The sequence below is a fragment of the Myotis daubentonii genome, chromosome 1 (assembly GCF_963259705.1).
Source record: "Myotis daubentonii chromosome 1, mMyoDau2.1, whole genome shotgun sequence".
NCBI classification, from domain to species: Eukaryota; Metazoa; Chordata; class Mammalia; order Chiroptera; family Vespertilionidae; genus Myotis; species Myotis daubentonii.
Genome location: NC_081840.1, coordinates 173337637 through 173361689, shown reverse-complemented (window position 1 = coordinate 173361689; position 24053 = coordinate 173337637). Strand labels below are relative to the sequence as shown.

At 37.8% G+C, this 24053-nt stretch overlaps 1 protein-coding gene across 7 annotated transcripts in view; it reads right to left on the bottom strand.

Annotated features, from left to right (window-relative positions):
- Window positions 1-457: 457 nt before the first annotated feature.
- Window positions 458-24053, bottom strand: part of SNCA (synuclein alpha) — a 111199-nt gene continuing 87603 nt past the window's right edge. For all 7 annotated transcript variants that reach the window (XM_059665452.1, XM_059665443.1, XM_059665474.1 and 4 more), the window contains exons 5-6: window positions 3489-3569; window positions 458-1043 (exon numbers count right to left, since the gene is read on the bottom strand). In XM_059665452.1, the coding sequence (XP_059521435.1) occupies window positions 1011-1043; window positions 3489-3569 (114 nt within the window). In that variant the 3' untranslated portion in view covers window positions 458-1010. The remainder of the gene's footprint in view (window positions 1044-3488; window positions 3570-24053) is intronic.

The following is a 24053-nucleotide window of genomic DNA, read 5'->3' as shown; positions in this document are numbered from 1 at the left end:
GAATTAATAAATTTAGTAGAATTGAAAGGGGTCTATGAGATTTTTATAAATCTGGAGAATGAACATTTCTTAAGGGAGTTCCTAGAAATCTTTTTTTTTTTTTTTTAAGAAAGAAAATTCTAGGCTAAACAAAATTAGGTTGCTTCCCTCAGAACCTTTCATGTGTCTTATGAATATCTAAAGGTGGTGCAGTAAAAGTCCAATTTTACACTCATCCTTTCTTGGAACCACTTTTTCAGACTACCCTCTGAAGGCACCAGTGCACATCAGAACAGACTTTGGGCAGTGATGGTTCAGGTAATTTCCAGAGTAAAGGGTTAGTGCTCCATCTCATCTGTTTAACTCCTCGAAAATTTCTCCTCTTTCAAACAGCTCTCAACAACTATATATTTAAGATAATTGTGCCAGTTTATAAGCATGACTTTATTAGAGTGAGATGGGATAAAAAAAAATAAGATTTTTGTAATGAGATAATATTTTATTTTAATTTTCACCATTTATATACAAACACAAAACACACCACAAAACAGTAAAATTTCATAGTTAATATGTATAGGTGCATAGTTTCATGCTCACATATTTTTAAGTATTACATATATTAGCAAGTTTCACAATACATCATTATTCTTAGACAGAATCATTAAAAGACACCTAAAAATCTTAAAATATATGATAGTAAGTCACAACTCCTCAACAAGAGCAACAACAACAAAAATAGTGAAGATTTAGGGATAAGTGGTAGTCACTTAGGTGTTTTTAATTTGTTTTAACATTTTTTATTTGAAGCCACAATATCCACACAGCACACAGGGACCTGCTACCATATATTCACTGGAGCACCGAAATGCTGAGTGGGGGGCAGGTACAGATACTTCAATCACTGCTGATGGAAGAATCCAAGATACGCTGTGAAAACTTTGGGAAAATGACTGGGCATGTTGGAACTGAGCACTTGTACAGGGTGGAACATCTGTCAGCTGATCTTGAGAAACTGGGAGCAAAGAGATTTCTTAGGCTTCAGGCTCGTAGTCTTGATAACCTCCCTAATATTAGGAGAATCAGAAAAACAACATGCAGAGTTAGTGTAAGTGATCAGTAATCAAGGATTTAGGGTGAATAAGATAGGATATGGCTTGCCACTTTGAATAAAGGTCATACTCGTAATAGTTCTGGAACTATTCTGCTACACACAATATTGTTGATAGTTTTGTCTTCATGTCAAATATAAAAGTGAATCATGCTGGTGGTCAGGGTAGCTGAGCTCTACTTGTACATATGCCACTGAATGATCATATAATCTCATCCTGCAGGACAAATTGGTTGCTCTATTTGGCTCTCAGTTTCCCAAAGTGTAAAAATCAAATCAAGTGGCCTATAATGCTTTTTTCAATGATAAGATGCTCTAATTCTTAGAAGGAGACTAAGATGTTTAAAGGCAAGTTATGTTTTCTCTCCTTTTACTCTCCCATTTGAAATTTCATCTTCATTTATGGCTTCAATTATTATTTTTTAAATATTTTATTGATTTTTTACAAAGAGAGAGGGAGAGGGACAGAGAGTTAGAAACATCGATGAGAGAGATACATCGATTCAGCTGCCTCCTGCACACTCCCCACTGGGGATGTGCCCACAACCAAGGTACATGCCCTTGAACAGAATAGAACCTGGGATCCTTCAGTCTGCACAGACCGACGCTCTATCCACTGAGCCAAACCGGTCAGGGCTATGGCTTCAATTATTACTCCTATTCCCCCAACCCAGCCCAGCCATACAGTATATGGATACATCCACAATAAAAATATTAATGGCCTTAACTAAAGTGATCAGATTAGTCCTTCTAAAGAACAATTTGATATCAGGATTCTGCTCAAAATCAAACAAACATACCTTTAATATCTCAAGCTGCTTTCTGAATAAAGCACAAATGTAAATCAAAAGGTTGTTCTAGTACTCTACAATTTGTCTTTGACCCATTGCTGAAGCTGTTATCTGTCACTATTCTCTCTGCTCCCTAAGCTTGACTCATGTTTAATTACTCACTGTTCCTCTGACACATCTTTACGCATTCTCAGATATGCATGCCTTCACTTCTGATATCCCCTTGTGTTAGAATGTCCTTTCTTCATTTTGGCCTATCATATCTCCCTCCCAGATCAACATCATCGCCTCTATAAAACCTCTCTCCATTGATCTAAACAGACCCATTAAACTATTAGACATTTTTGCTCCTGTGATACCTGGTGCATAGAAGATAGTCAATAATGTTTGTTAAAATAATCATGACAAGTAAATGAAGGAATGAATTTGTATTTGTTTTTAGCAAACCTAAAACCAGAGTGCATACTTCTGGATCCTGGTGCTTTCAATTACTCTTATTTGTATTTTCTGTAGTGTTCAGCATTGTGCCATGCATAAAAGTCCCCACAATATTGGTGAAATCTAATTAGGGAAAGAAGCAATTGAATCTCAATTTCTATAAATGGGATTACTATCAATATGCCTTCTAATGATGCCGTGAAGAATAATGTATAATCTAACTACAATTCCCTTGAACTCAATGTTTAGTAAAACAATAACACATTTTCTTTTTCCATGACACCCGGTTTCGGAATCAGTGTAACACTGTCCTCATAGAATTAGTTGGAACATAAAATGGAAGAGGATTTAATTAGTATTGATTGTAATTAATTGGTGCTGCTATAATTATTCTTTAAATGTTCAGCAGAATTCACCAGTGAAGGCATCTGGTCCCAGGATTTTCTTTGTGGGCAGGTTTTTAACAATAATTCAGCCTCTTTACTTGTTATACATCTTTTCAGATTTTCTGTGTTCTTTTGAGCAGTTTCATTCATCTACAAGTATTTTTAAAATTTCCCTTGTGGTGCACTTTCTATTAAAGAAACTTTTATTTTCAAATTAAAATAAAATTACTAAGTTATGCTATTTAATATGCTATACTAAATTATACCAGTTGTTGCAAATCATTCATTTATCATCTTTCTACTGTATTACTTTTTGGTAAACTCCTTTACTAAGCCAACACCCCACTGGGACTGTATGACAAACAATAATTGCTTTCTTTTGGCCTTTAGTTGATTTCTCTAGCTTTCCATTTTGAATTTTTATTTTAGAATGTAAGGTTTCTAATAAAATAATTCTCTAATGCAAGTTGGCAAACTTTTTCTGTAAAGGGCCAGCTAGTAGATATTTTAGTGTGTGAGTCACATATGGCTTCCGTTGCTGCTGCTACTTTTATTTTTTAACTACCCTTCACAAATGTGAAAACCATTTTTAGCTTGCAAGTTGTCCTCATAAAACATATCCTGGATTTGGCCGACTTGTTCATCTAGACTAGAGAGTAAGTTGTTCTCACCAAGGAGAAATGTAAGGGAAATCTGAGAGTGACAGATTTTGATAGCGCTTATTATAAAGACCTAACTAAAACTCCTAAGTGATACTTTTGGAGTTTTATGTATATAAACTTTTACCTCAGAAGGCATTTCATAAGTCTCGTCAGGCTCCCCGGGCACATCTTCCAGAATTCCTTCCTGTGGAGCTCCTTCTTCACTCTAATATTTAAATGGAAGCACAAAAAGAATAAAATGAGGTACCATTCTCTGGTTTTTAAAGTCACAAACATTTTGAAAACATCCTATATACAATACTGGCAGGGATGTCACAAAAATGGCACTACTTAACATTACTGCTGGCGTCTTCATCTATACAACGCTGTTGGAAACACATTGTGGCAACATGTATTACTTACCCTAAACATAAACAACTTTCTTGCCTAAGTAATTCACTGTCCAGGAAATAGCCCCAAAATATTCTTCACAGAATCAGTGACAACAGTAAAACATTGTTAATCTAAATGTTCAATGGATGAAGAAGAGCTAAGAAAATTATTATTCAACTACTCAATAGATAACTATGAAGACATATATTAATGTGACATGAGAATTATATAACAAAATAAAAATGTACTTATGATAAAATGTTTGACAGGATATCAAGTATTATATACATTGTGAACACAATTGTGTAGAATTCAGATACATTGTGGACACAATTGCATAGAATTCAGATGCAAAGGTAAAATCAATTGAAAGAAAAGAGTATTTTTAAAAAATAAGTTTTAAGTTATAACCACTATGTAAAAGCATATATTTTTGTAATTTATTTTTAAATTATGGCAAATAATATTTTTCTGAAATTTCACAATTCAAACTATATATATTTGGAGGGGAAAAAATCAAATAAGTAGACAATTTTCCAGGTCTCTCCCTTAGAAATAGGATACTATAAAAAACCTGAAATGGTCATGGTTTTATCAGTGTTCTTCATTAAACACCACTATTTATTTATTTTTTTACTTTGCATTTATTCCAGCAAAAGTAGTTATGAAAAGATAAAGTTCATTGCAAATTACAAAGCAGAGAAGCAAGGTGAGCCTAAATGGACTTACTCGAAGAGTTCAAGTAGCCTCTCAACCAATGTAGCGTATGTTTAAAATATGCCTGATTTAAATAATATCTCCTCATGTCTTCCTGGTGGAAGTGACAGGAAGAAGAAGAAGATAATGGCTGTCACTGACCATCAGAGAAGGTCAAACTAAAGCTAATACCTACATTAGCTGGGCAGAGAAGTTTAAAGGTCACCTTCCCCTGTCCACCTTTCTTATTAAAAACCAAAAAGAGCTAGATTAGTACTTTGTGTAACAAAATTGCTTTTTTTCAATTGCATGGCTTTTATTATATATTTAATGTAACTCACAATGGAGATAAAACTGCTTCCCCCAACCACCTTTTTATCCAAAACCTACAATTATTTGTGGTCCTTGTTAAAGACGGATCCTAGGGTCCAGTGAATGTGTGATGTGTTCCTTGGAAATCACTACCCAGTATTACCATATGTTTGTAAACTCTGTGGCGTCATTTGGTACAGAATATAGCAATGAATAGGTCAGAAACAAATTTTTAAAAGTCTCCCATTTTGAAGTCTGTAAAAGACTGCTGGCAACTGGTCAGGGTTTTCTAAGACACATTCCATGGTGATATTAATAATAACAGGGCTTCCCTCACTACAGGGCATCTATGCCTTAAACATTCACAGCAGTAGAAGCACTCTTCCCCACTGCTTTCTCACTGAGAGATATTTTGTGTGGAACCATTATTTTGCTGCATTGTGGGACAATGATAATCAACCCCTAATAACTCAACAGTTCACACAATGGGGATGGAGGAGAGAGGAAGTAACGCTAAAAATAAATTAAGAAACTACTCAAAGAACTCTAACTTAAGAGGGAAAAAAAGGCACCACTAATCACTCATCTTAAGGAATCCAGCATTTTTGACATGAAATCAAGCACAGAACTCCTATTCAAGTGAAAATGACACAGACTTTTAAAAAATGTGCCAAACCCCTTTTAAAATTGAGATTATATGATGGGTATTTCACTAAGAGCAGTACCATTTATTTTATTGAAAAACTAAAAAGTGAAGTCGGTGGGTATGAGAATCTTGTTTAAAAGTAAGCTTAAGATATATTCAAATTTGGGGAGTTGGGTGGGGGCAAAGGGCATCTGATTCAAAATCAGATTAATTTCAATTTTTCTTAAAACAGCTAAGTAATTTTAGAAAGAAAATAAAAATTTTAGAAAACCTGGGACAAGTATTAAATCTTTAAAACCAAAACAATATAGGTAGTTTAGAAATACCACCATACTTTAAGTCTTAATGTTATTATAGATAAAAATGCTAATGTAACAATCACATTTACTGTTAAAAGATTTAAGGAGTTTTCCAATGCATTCTAGTAATTAAATGCTATGACATGAGAAACCATGGAAATTGGCACATTCTGATATAACCAATACCCAAAGAATAATAATAATGCTAAGGAGGCATTCCATAAACCCCCATCTCTTTTCCCAGTTATGTATGGTTTAATTACAGTTTAATTTTTATTATTGAGTGAAATACAGTTATGGTTTAGATCTAGGGCAGAATTAAAGTGATGAATGGAATTGGTCCATTCACTGCTCTATTCCTTTAGGAATGCATCAAATATGGCAGAACCAGCATTAGTGTATAGGGGCCTTGTGGTTGGAGTCCATTGAAGGACATTGGACTAATCTGTTTCTTTGGAGGCAATTATGTAGACAAGGGGCAAAGAATTGAAACATCTACTTGTGTAGTGAGATAGATGTAAGTAGAAGGGCAAGGCATCAGTAAGAATTAAAGAGTGATAACAGTGGTACAGTCATAGAGACAAGTCTATAAATTATGGTATTTTGAATGTTTTTGCACTGCTATTTAAATTTAGCAATATTTAGGATTCTATTAACTTTCAACAAGATAAAACATTTCAAGTTTTGGCAATGTAGTGCCCTGTTGTGTTTTAGAAGTCCTATTCATAATTTTCTACCAACATTTACTACTCCCTTGTATAATACATGCTCATGCCCTGACTGGTTTGGCTCAGTGGATAGAGCGTCGGCCTGTGGACTGAAGGGTCCTGGGTTTGATTCCAGTCAAGGGCATGTTGCAGGCACATCCCCAGTAGGGGGTGTGCAGGAGGCAGCTGATCGATGCTTCTCTCTCATCGATGTTTCTAACTCTCTTTCCCTCTCCCTTCCTCTCTGTAAAAAAAATCAATAAAATATTTATTTTTTAAAAAAGACATGCTCATGAGGGAAAACACACACTCTACACTAGACTACTGATTATCTCTGGGGCTATTTCCTAAGACTATCTTGACTCTCCTAATTAAAATGAAATGTTAACTATAGCATATGATTTTCATCATAAATTGCATATACCCCAATAAGCAAAACCTAGCAACAAGGCTGAATAAAAGATATAGTTCCTGGTCATCTGCTAGGCTTTCTGATTGGTAAATCGACCTACTCCCTCCCCTCATTAGCTGTATAATTTATCTGTTCAGATTATGTCTCAGCAAGTTTACAAATGACTGTGTCATCAACAATCTGAATCACTTGAGAAGAGTCAAATTGAACACCATTAAGTCATATAGTGACTATACACAGTTCATACATACAAGGAAACATTCTCAGTAAAAATGCAAATCTATTTTAATTCAGTGCTTTTAGAGAAACCAGTCTTACATAGCTATTCATGCTCTGCTTAGGATAATCTATTACCATATTAGTTACTTGTCTTTTATCTCTATTTCTTTGGTTTTGATAATTGAGGGAGGGATGGAGGGAAGGAGGGGGAGAGAGGGAGAGAGAGAGAGGGAGGGAGAGAGAGAGAGAGAGAGAGAGAGAGAGAGAGAGAGAGAGAGAGAGAGAGAGAGAACTCCTGCTCAGTGGTTAGAGCATTGGCCCACATACCAAAGGGTGTTGGGTCTGATTCCTGGTCAAGGGCATGTACCTGGGTTGCAGCACCTGGGTTCCAGGTTTGACCCACAGTCCCAGTTGGGGTGTGTGCAGGAGGCAACCCATGATGTATCTCTCTCACATCAATGTTTCTCTCTATCTCTCCTCCCCTCCTTCCCTCCTCTTTCTCTAAAAATATCAATGGAAAAAATAGCCTGGGGTGAGGATTAACAACAACAAAAAGTGAAAAAGAGAGAGATAGAAGGAAAGAGAGAGAAGAAGGGGGCAGAAAGAAAGATAAAATGAACACTGGTTTGTTTGACTGTTTTTGTAAAGTTTGAGAATGGAGGAGAGAGCAAAACTAATAGATTTATTCTATTTGGGGGTTATTTTTGTATGCTATTTATCAGTATGCTATATGAACCCAGTTTTAAATACATTCAACCATAAATTACAAAATAATTGGCCTATAAGTCAGGAGTCAGTGTGAAATCATTTTTTTTTTAGAAGACATTTTCATTATAAACAAAACTAGCAGCTCAGTGGCTGCAACATTTGTGACAGTGCCATGCAATTAGATGACTCACCTAATGAGAGTTCACAGCATAGGAACATTGCCAACTATTCCCCCCTTACTTGGATGCAGACCTAGTTGCAAATGCTAATTCACAGTGGGAATTCTGGAAATAAACTACTTTTAGTTTCATGTCTAAAGATTAATGCCCCTCCGCCATCAATAAAAATACTATATATGTTCACTATTATATATGCTTATTATTTTAAGTTTGTGAAGATAGGATTTTAAAAAAAATCTTTATTGTTGAAAGTTTTACATAAGTCCCCCTCTCTCTCCCATTGACCTCTTCCATCCCACCGCAGCCCCCCAGCCCCTGTCTTCTTGGATATCAGCCCCTTGGACAGTGATTGACTAAGACATCAAAGTGAAAGTGGATCAACCTGAGAAAGATCTACTCTTGTAGAGTTTGGAAGCAGGCAGTCATTTCATTTTTGCAAATGAATTAATATATGGAGGCAAGTCTTAAAACTAGAATCAGTGGGGAATGTAGGGAATGCTAAAAGGCTCCTGGAAGGAGGAAATCTGTGGTCAAGGTCTTACTAGTAGTGAGTCAGGGTCCAGGCATTTGCTTTCAAAAATAGTTGGGAAATTGGTCTTAATATCTAACTGGAGGAAAATACGTCAGGCAAAACAAAGTACTCAAAGGGTGAATAGGACTCATAGGGCTGTGGAGCAGAGAGTGAAGACCATAGATTCAAGATCAGTGGCTATAAAACCCAAGTGCAAGATAACGATGTCTTCCTCATCTCAGAGTCAAGACTAGGAAGGGCCATGAGAAAGCCAGAGCAGGAGCCCCGTGCAGTGAGAGGCACGTGGTAACCGGAGGCTGCAGGAGTCTTCTTAGTACTGGGAAGAGATGCCAATCCAGTGTGAAGAAGGGCTCTCAAGATCTGGATCTCAGTCCTTCAAGTCGGAATATCTTTGTTTAGCATCCATGACAGACAGGAGGCGAGAAAGGAATGATGCCCCTCAGACCACTGGAGTCAGTTTCAATAGTTGTTGCAATTATTCTACCCCGTGAATTCATTCGTCTGTAAGCTTTGTCACAAAGTTGTGGTTATTACTTTCTTTGGATTACTTAGAAAAAGTTCCCGGGGAAATCTCTATCCATGTCTCAACAGATCTGAGATAAAAGTGAATCTATTTACAAGATGATCAAGAAAGATAATGGGCTGGGTGTATCCTTGAAAGGTCATTCAAATGAAATATTAAGATGTTTAATTTTTCATCGTATTCTGACATGAAATAACAATAATAGCTAAGGTTTGTTTAGTGCTTACTCTGTACTGGGTACTAGCCCAAGAGTTTTACATACATTACTGACCTTAAAAAAAGAGAGAGAACTCTTACCATTTGCAATAGCATGGATTGACCTAGAGAGCATTATGCTAAGCGAAATAAGCCAGCCAGAGAAAGATAAGTATAACAGGATCTCACTCATATGAACAACATAAACTAATGAACAACATAAACTGATGAACAAAAATAGACCCAGAGACATAGAAACATCAAACATACTGTCACACCTCATAGGGAAGGCAGGGGAGGGTGGAGGGGGAAAAGAGTTCAACCAATGAGCTCATATGTACATATACATAACCCATAGACACAGACAAGAGGGTGGTGAAGTCTTCGGGGTGAGGGGGGGTTGGTGGGAGAGGGCAATGGGGGGAAAGGGGGACATATGTAATACTTTCAACAATAAATGTTTATTTAAAAAAATCCCTATCTGAAGAAGTTACTTATCTCTGTTGTATCAAAGAATGAACAGAGGTAACCAGCCTGGCAAAGAGCCAGCACTCTTAGCTATTGTGCAATTATTATTGGTCAAGCTTCTGAAAAAAAAAAAAATCTTACTAAAAACAGTAAGTTGAGCTATTTACACAAGGTAAAATTAAGGTTTAAAAAATTAACCTCAAAACACAAGGTAAAACATTTTATGATTAAATATCTAGCTATCTCTACCATGTAGTAATTTGTCATTTCTATCAGAAAAAAATAAGAGGCTAAAAGATATATACATATACGTACATACATATATGCACTCACATACATGAGTAATATATTTATAAGTGCAAAACCAGAATATATTTTTTTATCTCATGGCTATTAAATCTGCAAACGTTAAACTGATTAACTTTTTGTCACAGGGAAAATAGCTTATTATGAATTCAATGCATAGCATTTTTCTGGTTTAGACCTTTTCATTAGACTGTGTTCCAAACAGGATAGAGATGATGAAATTGTCAGAAATAAATTGTTCACTTCCCCCCATTAAATATGTGGCATGGAAACTACAATTTTTAGAATGGTTTGAAATATATCGCTTGGGTTTCTTCATTCCTTTTGATGAACCAATAAAGATTTTGCCTGAGTCACAGACCTTATCTTCACACTGGAAATGCTCTTCTCTCCCAAGCACCTGCACCAAGTTCGTTTGTATTGCTACAATAAAACATACTGGTCCATTAAGTCCATGGGGTGATGTTATCCTTAGTCATGATGTTTGTTTATTTACCTTGTCTTATTCCACAGAAGGGAGATAAAAGATTATATCTCATCTCAACAAATGAATACCCTTTGCTTTGTCTAATTTTTGTTTATTTAATCAAGCACTGAATGTTCATTCAATTAGTTTTAAATCATACATTATTTCTGGATTACATCATTAAACTTTCAGTAAATCAAAATGGGGCACTCTATTTAGTTTTTTCAACCATTCTTTCTCCCTTGACTCATGTGTATCTCCCTTTGGTTTTGAGTGGGAACTCCTGACCTATGTATCAGAGGCACAAAAACTAAGAACACTCAGACTATCCTGTCTGTAAGATGTGTAACTGTCTCTATGGCTGCAAAAGAAGCTGGGATGCATGCATGTGTGTGTGTGTGCGTGTGTTGGAAAACTATATATTGAGGATCATTCCTAATTCTGTCACTGGTGAGGAACTAAAACTGTGGTTATGCAATCACTCTAAATATTTTGATCATAGTCCCTACCCAAATTTATAGATTACTAGAGGCCTGGTGCACAAAAATGTGTGCACTTGGGGGGATCCCTCAGCCCGGCCTGTGCCCTTTCGCAGTCTGGGACCCCTTGGGGGATGTCCACCTACTGGCTTAGGCCCGCTCCCTGGGGGATCAGGCCTAAACTGGCAGTCAGACATCCCTCTGGCAGCCCGGGAGCCCTCAGGGGATGTCCACTTGCTAGCGAGGAGCAGGCCTAAGCAGTAGTCGGATATCCTTAGCGCTGCTGAGGCAGGAGAGGCTCCCACCACCACTTCTGTGCTGGCAGCTGGCAGCCTGGCTCAGCTGAGCAGAGCTCCCCCTGTGGGAGCACACTGACCACCAAGGGGCAGCTCCTGCATTGAGCATCTGCCCCCTGGTGGTCAGTGTGTGTCATAATGACCAGTCATTCCCAGTCATTCTGCTGTTAGGGTCAATTTGCATATTACCCTTTTATTATATAGGATTTGTTGTTTGAAAGTCCAGGAGAAAATATGGTTTTAAGAGCATGGGATTTGGTGGCCAACTGACCTAGTAGAAGATGGTTTCTGTGAGATTTTGAGCAATTTAGATATCTGAATTGGAAAACAGTAATAATAAACCTTCCTTATATTAAACTAGAGGCCTGGTGCATGAAATTTGTGCACAGGGGGGTGGTCTCTCAGCCCGGCCTGCAACCTCTAACCTGGGACCCATTGGGGGATGTCCGACTGCCAGTTTAGGCCCAATTAAATCGGCAGTTGGACATCCCTCTCACAATCCGGGACTGCTGGCTCCTAACTGCTCACCTGCCTGCCTGATCACCCCTAACCGCCTCTGCCTTGGCCCCTGGCCTAAGCCGCAGTCTGGTCTCCCTCTGCGGGAGGTGACCTGGTAGATCAGGGGAAGGCGCCGCTCCCATTACCCCACTGCTGCTGCCACTGCTGTCCTGAGCCTGGGCCCTTGCAGCCTTTGCGGCTTTGTCCAGAAGGACATCCGGAAGGTCGTCTGGAAGACATCCACCCTAACTAGAATATTATCCTTTTATTAGTATAGATGAGATGATATATATATAAAATAGCATATAATGACCAGCATACAGTTATAATAAAACCACGTATGTACTGAGCATGCACTAAGTGCTAGGTTGTCTTAGCATTTTACTTTTGTTATCTAAGTATCTCACTAAATGTATATCATGTATAGTCCCCACTGTTATATTTTCATCTTATTGCTAATTTTATTTTTATAAAGCTTTTCTTGAAAAAGCCTGGAACCAAAGACATTTTAAGAATAGAAGCATTTACTTTATTTCATTGGCTAGCTGCGTTTGACTCTCCAATGAACCTTAGTAGTTTGCTTTTTTCAAACTGGTGCTTAGGTCCTCCTCTTTGTTCCCTTTCTCTCGGCTGTCTAGAAATCCAGCTGAGAGCTTTTAGTATTAAATGACAGACGGACCTTGCTAAATACTGAGTACATCCTAGTGACAGAGATAAGAGGCAAATGCTGCGGAGCTATCAGTGCAAATGCTACAAAGACACTGTTTTACATTGAAGACTTATAAGCGGAAGTGCTGTTATATTTAGACCACAGCACAGTACTTGAGGCTGAATGTATTTTCCTTGGTATTTCTAATGCTGGTAAAGAAGCACATCCTATCCTTGAAGTAACTAAATTCTTAAAATTGAAGCAAAACAAGATATATATTAAAATCCATGACTTCTCTTTTGTATACTCTTGGGGTCAACCTGAACAATGGGTCAGTACTGAGCTCATGAAACTCTAGGTTGCTATATCAATTGGTTATAGTTTTTACATAGGAAACACACCATTGAGGAAAATATAGAGAACTAAGATAGTAGAAATAAATATAAACAGTGTCACATTAGTATATATATGACAATATATCACAATAACTGGTGTCACCTTGGCTTGCTACCAAAAATGTGTAATACATTTGTGTTTAAGGGGCTATAAAATTTTGGGAGGTGATAATAAATTTAACATTGTTTTATACTAAGAATTGACCTAAGAATGATTATTTTTTGATATCATATATTAATCAGCACCTCCAAATTATAGTAAAATACTATGAAACAAAATGTTATTTCTCTTCATTCTCAGATAGAGGTTCCATATATTTTGTGTTATGTAGTTTCCAAATATGCAATCTTATTGCTAATATCAACCTATTCAATTAAAAAAAAGAAACTAAATAGCAGTATAACTCTAGCAGTATACTTATTATGTATAATCTATTATACCAGCAATTGTAGAGTATACAATGTTGTACAAGGCATGGTCCCTTCACCTCAAGCAACTTTAAATATAGATACTTATTAAATAAGAGATACATAAAAGCTGGTATAACACAAGGGAGTAAATGTGATTCAGGGCATAAGGAAGGAAAAGTAAAGTGCTCAGAATGGGGTTGGATGACTTCTGGTTTGAGGAAATATCATTAGAACTGGGTCGGAATGTTTTCATGGGGACTGGGAACTTCAGGGAGAGGACACATTATGGACAAAAACACAGGCCAGAAGTGATTTTATCTGGCTAGAGACTAGGGTGTGGAGATAGAGAATCACCCTTCCAAGTGAGGTTTGAACATTTAAGAGTTGTTCTGTGTTATCACATGAGAGAGTTATATGGTACACATTTTGTTGTAGGAAGAATGTTCTGGCAATGATGTGCAGAAATCAGAGATGAATGGGTCGTGCAGGCAGTCAATTCCAGACAGAGGTGATGAGGTAACCAGCGGAATGGGAGTGTAAATGGAGCAAAGGGATTCATGTTGTAAGATACTGTAGAAGATGAATGGACAGAATATAGCAACTGTTGTTTAAGAACTGTGATAAGTCAGAGATTTTCTACTTCTTGCAAACTAGAAAGTTAGCCTGCCAGTTTCATGGATGCAGGCCAAAGACACAAGAGTGTTGGGGCAGAGACAAATGACTCTATTACTTACTACAGGCCCGATGCACAAAATTCATGCAAGGGTAGGCCTCCCTTCCCCCAGCTGCCGGCACCAGCTTCCCTCTGGCACCCGGGACCCAGCCTTCCCTCGCAGCCCTGGCTTCATCCAGAAGGACATCCGGTTTAATAGCATATTATGCTTTTATTATTATAGATAACAGCAGTAGCCAGAGTATCCTCATTTTTCTTGAGCTGATTCCCCAAGCCCCAGTTCCCATAGGGAAGTTCAGGTGAGACCTAGACACCCCATGAGTTGCTGTATAGAAGAGGAATCCAGGGCTTAGGAAATCTGAATCTTTTGTAATAGGTTGCAACCGTATCTCTCCTTTGCTCCAGGAACTTTAAATCTCTAACCAAGGCTATAAGCACACCTGCCCTTTACTTTAAAGGAAGAAACTATTTCTGTCTCCCAAGGCTGTTCACTACACAAAAATCCTTGAAATACAGTTTCAAACAAAAGGTAGTTAGTGCCTTGCTTGTAAAATGTGCAGAAATGTGAGAGCCCCGGTCTCTCATCGCTGCTTAAGCATGGGTAGATAACACAGGACAAGGGGTAAAAACAATTAGGCTTTGAGGTTTGACTGATTAGGAAGATGGAGGCTATTCGTATTAGCAATAGAGAAAAATAGGACAAAGTAGATTGTAGGGGCAAAGTCACTTTTATGTTGTCTGAGGTACCCCATAAATATATGTTGAAAATATGAGATGAGAACTGAGGCTTCAGAACTATAGATATGTTTTGAATATTTACTGCATAGAGATATTTGAGGAAGTCATCAGAGTTTGCAAAACTAAGACAAAATGAGGCAAATGAAGGAAAACAATGTGCATCACATGAACACCCTTTCAGTTAGGACACAGGCGGGACACAGGAGGGAAAAGCAAAAGCAAAGTAAGCGATGGGAGACAAAAAGAAATTAGGAATCCATAATCTTTCGGAAGCTTGATGAAAGAGGCCTTTTACTAGCGATTGGTATACTCCTGGTAGTTTCAAACACTGAAAAAAGAAAATGAGGAAGGGAGTCACCCAGTTGGCTTTTAGTACTAAGCATTTATGTATGGGGGATACATATGTGTTTAATAAACGTTCACGTTTGTTGAGGAAAATGTTCATGTTTGTCCGAAAAAGATGGAAGAAATGTCAGATTTCAGAGGATAAATGAATAAAAGCAAGACTATTGAAGGCTGTGATGGTGACAACATTTTGAGAAGTTGTGAATAGAGAAAGGTGTTGTTGGGAGCATTCATTTTGAGGGTGGCAATTTGTGAGGGGTAGGCTTTTTGTTTTGGAGTTTGTTTTTTTTAAAGAAATGGAGAGACTTGATAATGATATCAGTACACGTAGAGTTTCATGATACAAGGCAGAGAAGGGCTGGCTAATCGAGGAAGGTCTCAAATGAGGGGGTAAGGGATGGAATCCAGAAGGCAGGTGATGTTTACCTAAGGAGAGTTGGGGAGTGTCAACATGCACATGCATCTGGAGACCAGGGAACAGAAAGGAGTCTGCAGCAGTCGCTAATTTCTAAGTGACATAGGCAACACGATTATAAAGAGGAAGGTTTTAGGAATGGGAAAGGCAGGGGAGGAAATATTTATTTATTGAATAATATTGTAGGTAGCGAATCATCCCATTATATTGACAAGAAACATGAATGTCAGAGATTGCATTTTTGCCTAAAATAAAAAAAAAGTGATTAATAGTCAAACTGGGTTCAAAATAATATCAGTGTATGCTAAAGATAAGTTTTTAATCGCTCCAGTAGGGTTGTGGTCTTAAAGGAAGTGGAAAGGTTTTATAATGGAGACTGAAAAATAAGATAAAATATCAATTAGACAGAAATAAAACCATTACTGAGAAGCAATGAGTGCCAGGTGAAATGTGGGTACCATCAATTTTTTTTAGCAGACAAAGGATTTAGTCTAAGTTTTGGTTCTTTCACATGGAGTGAGTTCACTGTGAACTGTTTTATAGCAACAATGTAATAATGTTCAATAGATAACGATTTAAAAAATACAACACCACCTCTGCCTCAGAGAGCTCTACTGTCAGTATTTCCTCTTGGGTGACTCTCCAGGCCTCATGGCTAGTTCATAAACAAGGAATTTTAGGTGGCCTAGCTGTGTTACATTGAAAGCTAACGCTAAAGCATATTTATGTAGAAAACTACCTTCTATTCAATCAAATTCTTAAGGCAGAGGAACCTAAAATGAAGATAAGCAAAACAGTAAAAATTTGTATAGAAGGAGGGTGCAAAATAAACATATTTAGTCAAAATAATTAAATTGATTTATATAAAATTGTTTTTAATATCAAAGACAAAATTTTAATTTTTCATCTCATTTAAAAATGCATTATGCACAGTCTCCTTTATCCATGTCAATTTTATGTCAACGTGACTTTTTTCTTGTTTCCAAGTACTTACAATTTTAGTCTGGGAACTATTCAGTCTTTTCTAGCCCCAACTTTTCCACTGCTGGCATCCTGTTTTCTGAGCTGTGGCTTTCCTATCCTACTTTTCACATCTCAAACCATAATTTGGTGTCGGGGTACCCATGCATCCTATCTCTATGGAAACCAAGACATAGGCAGCACAAAGACGGTTTTATTAGAAAGTCCACTAGAGCAGAAGAACTAGTGCACACAATTAATTTTCCTAGCAGGCTCAGCAAATTTAACCTGGAGAATGATGTCTGATTGTTGAATTTTCCTAGGCATATGGAATATCTGAAAACCACTGTATGTCCCAAAGCCAGGTGGTAGAATCATGTTGGTGTTCTCATGGGTTATGCCCAGAAAATAATAGGTTGGAGTTTCTCTATGACTGTTATTACAGCATAGCAATTCTTGCCCAGATTTGATGATCCAATCATTTTAAACATAGGTATCATCATTAACATTGCATGATTGTAAAGTACAAAATAACTATCGCTTCTTAGGAAATGAAAAAGAAATATTTGTGTAAGCAGATAAAAGTGGCTCCTGCCCATCCTTCCCTTGCTCCCTGGGGTAGGAGACTTAGGCATGTCAAAGGAATTCAGAATCTTTGCAGCAAGTGTGAAGACCATAATGGTCAACTAAATAAATGTGTCCATCAAAAGAAAAATTTAAGCATGTTAATTCAGGAAAATGCCAGCATGCTATAATAGAGTATCACTAGTTATGAAACTGGAAGCCACTTTCAATGTACTGATAAATTATTATAATTTCTTAGATTACCTACATTTCTCTGCATACCTTCAAAATACATATTCCCACCAGATACCCACAGGTGTTGTAAAACAAGTATTTGGGGAGTGCCTAGATGCAAAAGCTTAGACCTTTAGTTTTATTTTCTTCACGTCCTTGCACAACATGTACTGAATGAGTTAATAAACGAATAAACAAGTTTGACGTGAGCTAGTTTTGATCATACTAAGAACAGAAATCATTTCCATGAACGACTTACAGAGAAACCTGCATATCCATTCACCCTAAATCTCTCTCTCACTGATGTCCCAATTTTACTATTAGCTATTTAGCCTTGGGTGTTAAGCTCTGCTCTCTCCCCTGGTCCCCTCTTAAATGTCAAAGCTATTTCTGGAGGTTAGACAACTGTTGTGGTGTGTGTGAACACACACACCATGGGGCACAAGGCACCGAGAGAAAAGGCTGCCAAATAGGGAAATAACTCAGAAAAAAAGGACAGGGAGTTGAAAATATAGCATCTATGCATTTGTCTATTTATGATCTTATTTATATGTCAGTCATTTTTAAAAAATATATGGTGTTTAGAAAATATAGTGTTGCCTTTGGCTACAGTTAACACTGTGGCCATTAATACAAAATAGTGTCCTTGCTTGTATCACAAAAGACAATTTAGAGCTCAATCTCTAAGGACTAAGGTTGGCTTATATACTCTATCTTGAGGGACTCCAAGGAAATAGAGCTTATCCTTTTCAGAAAACACTGACATTTTTCAAGTAAGAGAGAGAGCTGATGTAAGATTTTTTAAAATTTAGAAAGATCATGAGGGCAAGCAGGCTTTTAACAAAAAGAAAGATTTTTTTTATGCAGTTTTATACAGTTTCTGACTGGATAAATTCATAAAGTCCAGAAACTTATCTGAAGACTTAAGCTTATTTTTTTATTGCAATGGGAAAAAATGATTATTTGTATTATCAATTATGAAATTAAGCAAATGGGAAGTTTTGCTCATGGCAGTTCTAATATTCATGAATAGGATGGCTCAGCGTTTTCTCCAGTATTCCCTACAGCAAGGCCACTAATTAATGATCATTTTTACAAATGGAACATATCCTTGTCTGATACTATTTTTTTCTTTGCCAAGAGTTAATACTTCTTATTTTAAATAGGTTTTACTTTTCCACTTTATATTTCTATATTTCTACCCACAAATTTCTTGATTTTTTTTTTCCCCATTCAGTCCTCTCATTCTCATTATGGGATTTCTAAAAGCCTGGGTTAGTATATTGAAATCTTTCAACTGTGACTCAGTAATGTTTTCATTTCTGCAGATCTGTCTGGCATTAGGCTGACTTTGTGAAGCGTACACATCAACATGAAAGAAGAGGTTTAAATCAATTTGCCCAAATCAAAATGAGAGGTCAAATTTTGCAGAGTGTTTTGTTTCTTGAAAATCTTCCTGCTGTAATTATCTGAAGTCCTTGGCCAGATAATTATTAAAGGACTCTTGCAATTGTTTCTTTTTCCTACATAGATCACCACGTTAATTAGGAGAGAATCACTGGAGATGGGTTGCTGCTCTGCACCTTAAAGTAGTTTTAGTTCTTCATTGTCAAAGGAGCAAAAAGTACATGAAGAATAAGGGTGGCCAGCTGGCATTGCTCAGTGGTTGAGTGTCAAACTATGAACCAGGAGATCATAGTTTGAGTCCCGGTCAGGGCACATGTCCAGGTTGCGGCTAGATCCCCAGTGGGGGGCATGCAGGAGGCAGCCAATCAATGATTCTCTCTCCTCATTGATATCTCTATTTCTCTCTCCCTCTCCCCTACTCTCTGAAATCAATATATCCTATATAATAAAAGCCTAATATGCAAATCGAGCAAATGGCAGAATGTCCGGTCGCTATGATGTGCACTGGCCACCAGGGGGCAGACGCTCAACACAGGAGCTGCCCCCAGCCTGCAGGCCCCAGACCAGCCAATGCGGGTGCCAGCAGGGGACCCCCAATCGCCCCACAGATTGGCCCTGGTTGCCGGCCAGGCCTGGGAACCCTACCCTTGCAAGAAATTTGTGCAGTGAGCCTCTAGTATCTATATATAAAAGCCTAAGTGACCATTACGATGGAATGACTAGAATGATTGGAACGACTGGTCACTATGATGCACACTGACCACCAGGGGACAGATGATTAACACAGGAGCTGCCCCCAGCCCTCAGGCCCTGATCACCGATGGGGCCTGCTAGCCAACCTCCGGGTCCCTCCCACCAGCCAGCAGGCCCCAATCGCCCTATCTGGCCAGGCCCCTGGGCTGGGACAGGGAACCTGGAATGGGTGGCAGCGGACGTTGGTGGCGATGGAAGGAGGAGGAGCGGAGGTGGAGAGGTGGGGAACCGTGAGGTGGCGGTGTGCGGGTGGCGAGGGAAGGAGGAGGCGAGAGAAGGAGGAGGAAGGGAGGTGGAGAGGCAGGGAGCCTGATTGGCCCTGATCACAGGCCAGGCCTAGGGACCTCATCCATGCATGAATTTCATGCACCTGGCCTCTAGTATATATAATAAGGTTGCCTCTTAGCTAATTTTCTGATATACAGATATTCTCAAATAGGTCTCTGAAATATGCCTTGAACTTATTTCTGTACATTTTTTAAATGGAGGCCATTAAGGATTTTGTACATATTTCATAACCTGTAAGGTACTTACCAGATTTCAATTGAGCTAGTAAAGAAATATGGAATCGGGTGTTTGCAATGAAGATGCTAAAGTTATATTTATAGTATATCACACTCAAAGGTGTAAAAACAGGGAAACAAGAAGCAAACAGTAACTGATTAGCCTGAGAGCGGTATACATCTACCTACAGGTGCCTCATCATTGATGATGGGAGAACCAGGCTCCTGGCTACAGGAATGCCAGCCAACATATATCCACTCCTAGACTCTGGAGGGTGTCTTATTACATCGTGCTGTATTAAAATAAAATAAGCGAAAGGAAGCAAACTGAGTGATAAGAACTGCTTCAGTTTTTTCACCAATTTCCTTGATTACCATTTTCTAACGCCAGCTCACAAATCCACTAGAAGAGAAGGGATTTGAGAAGATCCTAAAAAGTCAAAGTCACAGGATGACTGACCTAAGGTCTTCCTCATCACTCAATCCTTAGATCCTAGAACAATGCACACACCTACTCAGTGCTTTGTAAGTACTCATCAAATGACTGCAACTTGTGTATGAGTTCTCCATGATATCCTCCATCAGAGCTAATCTCTCTCCTATGTGCTCCCCTAAACTCACCCCCTGGATCTAGTTCAGCATAAATGGCCATTTTTCTTTTTTAGATCACTAGTGTAGGTGAATGTCCTCTCTTAGGTGTGAGTTCCTAACAGGAGGGGTGACATATCCATCTTTATCTTCTAGAGTTCTTTGCCTGGTACTTTGCATAATGCCAAGTTTGTTTGTTTTTAAAGGATGAATAAATATATACAAGATACCAGTGGAAAAAAGAGTCAATAAAAATTTACTAAAAACTTGACTCAATTGAATTGTTATTAAATAGGAATCCTTCAGTGATTTATAGCAGAAATTAGGATTCAGAACCAAGTAGGAAGAAATACTATTGCCCATAAGATATCACAACTTGATATATAATAGGTAAAAATGTTTGATATTGAAGTTCTGCTTATTTATCTGCCTCTTCTGTATAACTAACTACAGAGCATTAAGAACAATATGCATGGGCATCACCTGAGCTACTCATTGTAAATGCAGATCCCCAGACTCTGTCCTTTAACTGCTTATTCAGAATATTTGGGGTTGAACCAACAGGAATTTGAATTTTTAAAATTTTCATTGGGTGATTTGTAGAGATTAAAAGTAATTATTATTTTTTTCTATCTGCTATTGTGAAATTTACATAAGCATTAACTGGTAAGTCTCCTTTTCCTGATAAAAACAAAACAAAAACTCTTCTCTGGGAAATATAAAAAGGTAATCAACTTTCGTGAGAGCACACATTCTAAAAAAACCCTGATCACTGTGATGCCATCATCAAAGACTGTGACAGTGACCGCCACCTGTTGTCCTTATTTCCTTTCAAAAGAAGATCCTAAGTCCCATGCCATTTGGTCCAGGTCCTATTCCCCAAGTTGTCTATGGGACTCTCCCAGCAACTTAGAAATCTGGATAAAGAAGGAATGCACTGAACTTAAGTAATTAAATAGATCAATCTTTCAGAACTACAAAAATATAGTTCGCTTTCTCTAAAAGCAGTTCATAACAGTCTCGCAGTATGTTTTATTTGGTTAATATATCTTACCTAATAATAGACAGACATGTAAATTGACCATCGCTCTACTATGCTCACCAGCCAATCAGGAGAGTATGCAAATTAACCCAACAAAGATGGCAACTAATTTGCATACATAGGCACAAAGCAGTGGAGTGAAGACTGAAGGCTCCGGCCAGAGCAGCAAAGACTGAAGGCTCCATGGCTCTGGCTGGAGCAGCAGAGACTGAAGGATCTGGCTGGAGCAGTGAAGACTGAAGGCTCCGGCCAGAGCAGCAAAGGCCTGGGTCCTGGGTGCCAGAGGAAAACGGTGCTGGCAGCCAGGGGAAGGGAAGGCCTATTGCACAAATCTCTTCGTGCAATGGTCCTCTAGTATTACCTATAAACATATATATATACACATGCACACACACATATATAATAGACTAGAGTGCTTTCTTGGAGGTGATTTTGGGGGCCTATATGATGTCTCCATTGTCATCAGTAAAAATTTTTATAACACCCTCTCTCACTTGTGAAAAAAATTATTAAAAACTTGGTAATAAAGATTACTACATATTACTTTTAATAGGTTCACCCAATGCTTATTAAATTATCTAGGAGAAAATTTTTTTAAATTGATTGATTGATGGATTAATTTTAGAGAGAGGAGGGAGAGAGGGGGAAAGGGAGAGGAAGGGAGACAGAGAGGAGAGAGAGAGAGAGAGTGACATCGATTTGTTGTTCCACTTATTTATGCATCCATAGTTGATTCTTGTATGTGCCCTGACCAGGGATCAAACCTGCAACCTTGGCGTATCAGGAGGATGCACTAGCCAACAGAGCTACCCAGCCAGGTGAGTTAGGTATTTTTTTGATTGGCGCCCAAACAACTTGAAGTAATATGTTGAATTGTAGACTTTTGTCCAGTATTAAAGATAATTCCAAAGGCTACTGGCTAGTAAAATGTCAGTATTGTATCTATTAGCCAATTAATTTCAGAATTCCTTTGACTCACTGCTTCTATAAATCTTTATTCTTCAACTTCTCCTTTGAACCAGTCTTACGAACTTACTGATTTTCATATTAATTAGGTGAATAAAATATTTGACATATGCTCATTTTATTTTTGTGTGAAAGTCATAAGTGTTTATGTTTTTAAAACCATACTTTAACACACTATAGAAAGACCAGTTGCTAGGTTCAACCGAAGCATTGTTGAATTATATTTCCTCTTTTAGTTTTAACATCCCATACAATTTCAGATTATTCAAAAACACAGAAATTATGTTAGGCTCATGTGTTTAGTCTTCCTAAGTAGTATAACCTGTTACATAAATTAGGGAGGTAAATCTTAAATGTAAACACATTAAAAAGAACTGTTTTCCAGCCCTCTAAGCCACACTCTATATAATGACTCCTAAAGAGCACATTCAACAAGATTAGGTGGATTTTTTTAAACACACGTCCCATGGGGTGTTGCTATTAATTATTTTTATAAATTGTCTCTTCACTTCCCTTTTTGTTTGGAGTGCATTCTGTTCTCTGGCGGTTTCAGAGAAGGCATGTATCTGAACAAGCATCTTTTCTGGAGAGTACAGGACAGTGTGCCAAGACATGAACAAACAGCCGCTCCCCGTCCAATAAGTGGCCTTGGCAGGACAAAGCCAGGGGATCTGAAGCAATAGGGGGGTCTGACCACCAAGGAAGCCCTGGAGAAGTGGCTGCTTCATTTCCTCTCCAAAAGGCTTTCATGTAGAACATCTGTCCACTCTCCATAGAGACAGAGTTAACTCCCCAGACAACTACTCACTCTCTCCCTCCCCTTCCCCAGTCTACATACAAACCCAAAGAGATTAATTAACAATGGTTCCAGGAAGAAACACAGACAATAGCATCCGATGTGAGACTAGTCCTTTGTGAATAAATATAAAACTGATGGGAAGGGAGGCAGATACTCTTGAGGGAGGAAAAAAGCATTGGATTTGACTACTTAAAGCCAAAGGAGATTGGTATATGAGGTAACATTCTGAATAAACACTTTAAAAAAGTATGGACAAAACTATGAAATTTAGTACTCAGAGTCTACTGTATTTGTGGAAATTATGTTACCAGAAGAGGCTTACACAAAATAAAAATTGAATCTAAAACATCTACTATTATAGTATGCTCTGGGAATCTGAGGACAGATGGGTGGTTGTGATGCTATAGGCAGACACATAAAAGGCACAAATAGAATGATTTTTTTTACGTAGTATGAATCATTTTATATAACAGTTAATATATACTTTTTTCAAAACAAAATACAGTCAGATTTAAAATCTACTCTGGGATGGACACGACTATTTAAATTAAAAATATCTTTTTGTTTTTTGTAGAAATTTATGAAAGCAAATATTTTTCAGAACTTGGCTCAATCTAAGCCCATATTAGTAAGTAAATAAATAACACATTAACTTTTGAGAGACGATTTTGGAAGCTGTCAAGACCTACCAGTTACAATCTTTGTATTTATAGAGTTACTTTCTTCAAAGAAACTCAAAATGTTTCATGGACATTTTCTGGCAATTTCTTCTTATAGCATTGCAGGAAGATTAAAAATATGCATGCATTATCTCAAAAGGCATTGTGATGTTTCCCAATAGTGCATTGCGTTCATGCAATGAACACTGTGTTTAGCAATATTCCCTAATAAACTTTGATATTCATAAACTCATGCATACTCACATTTGTAATAA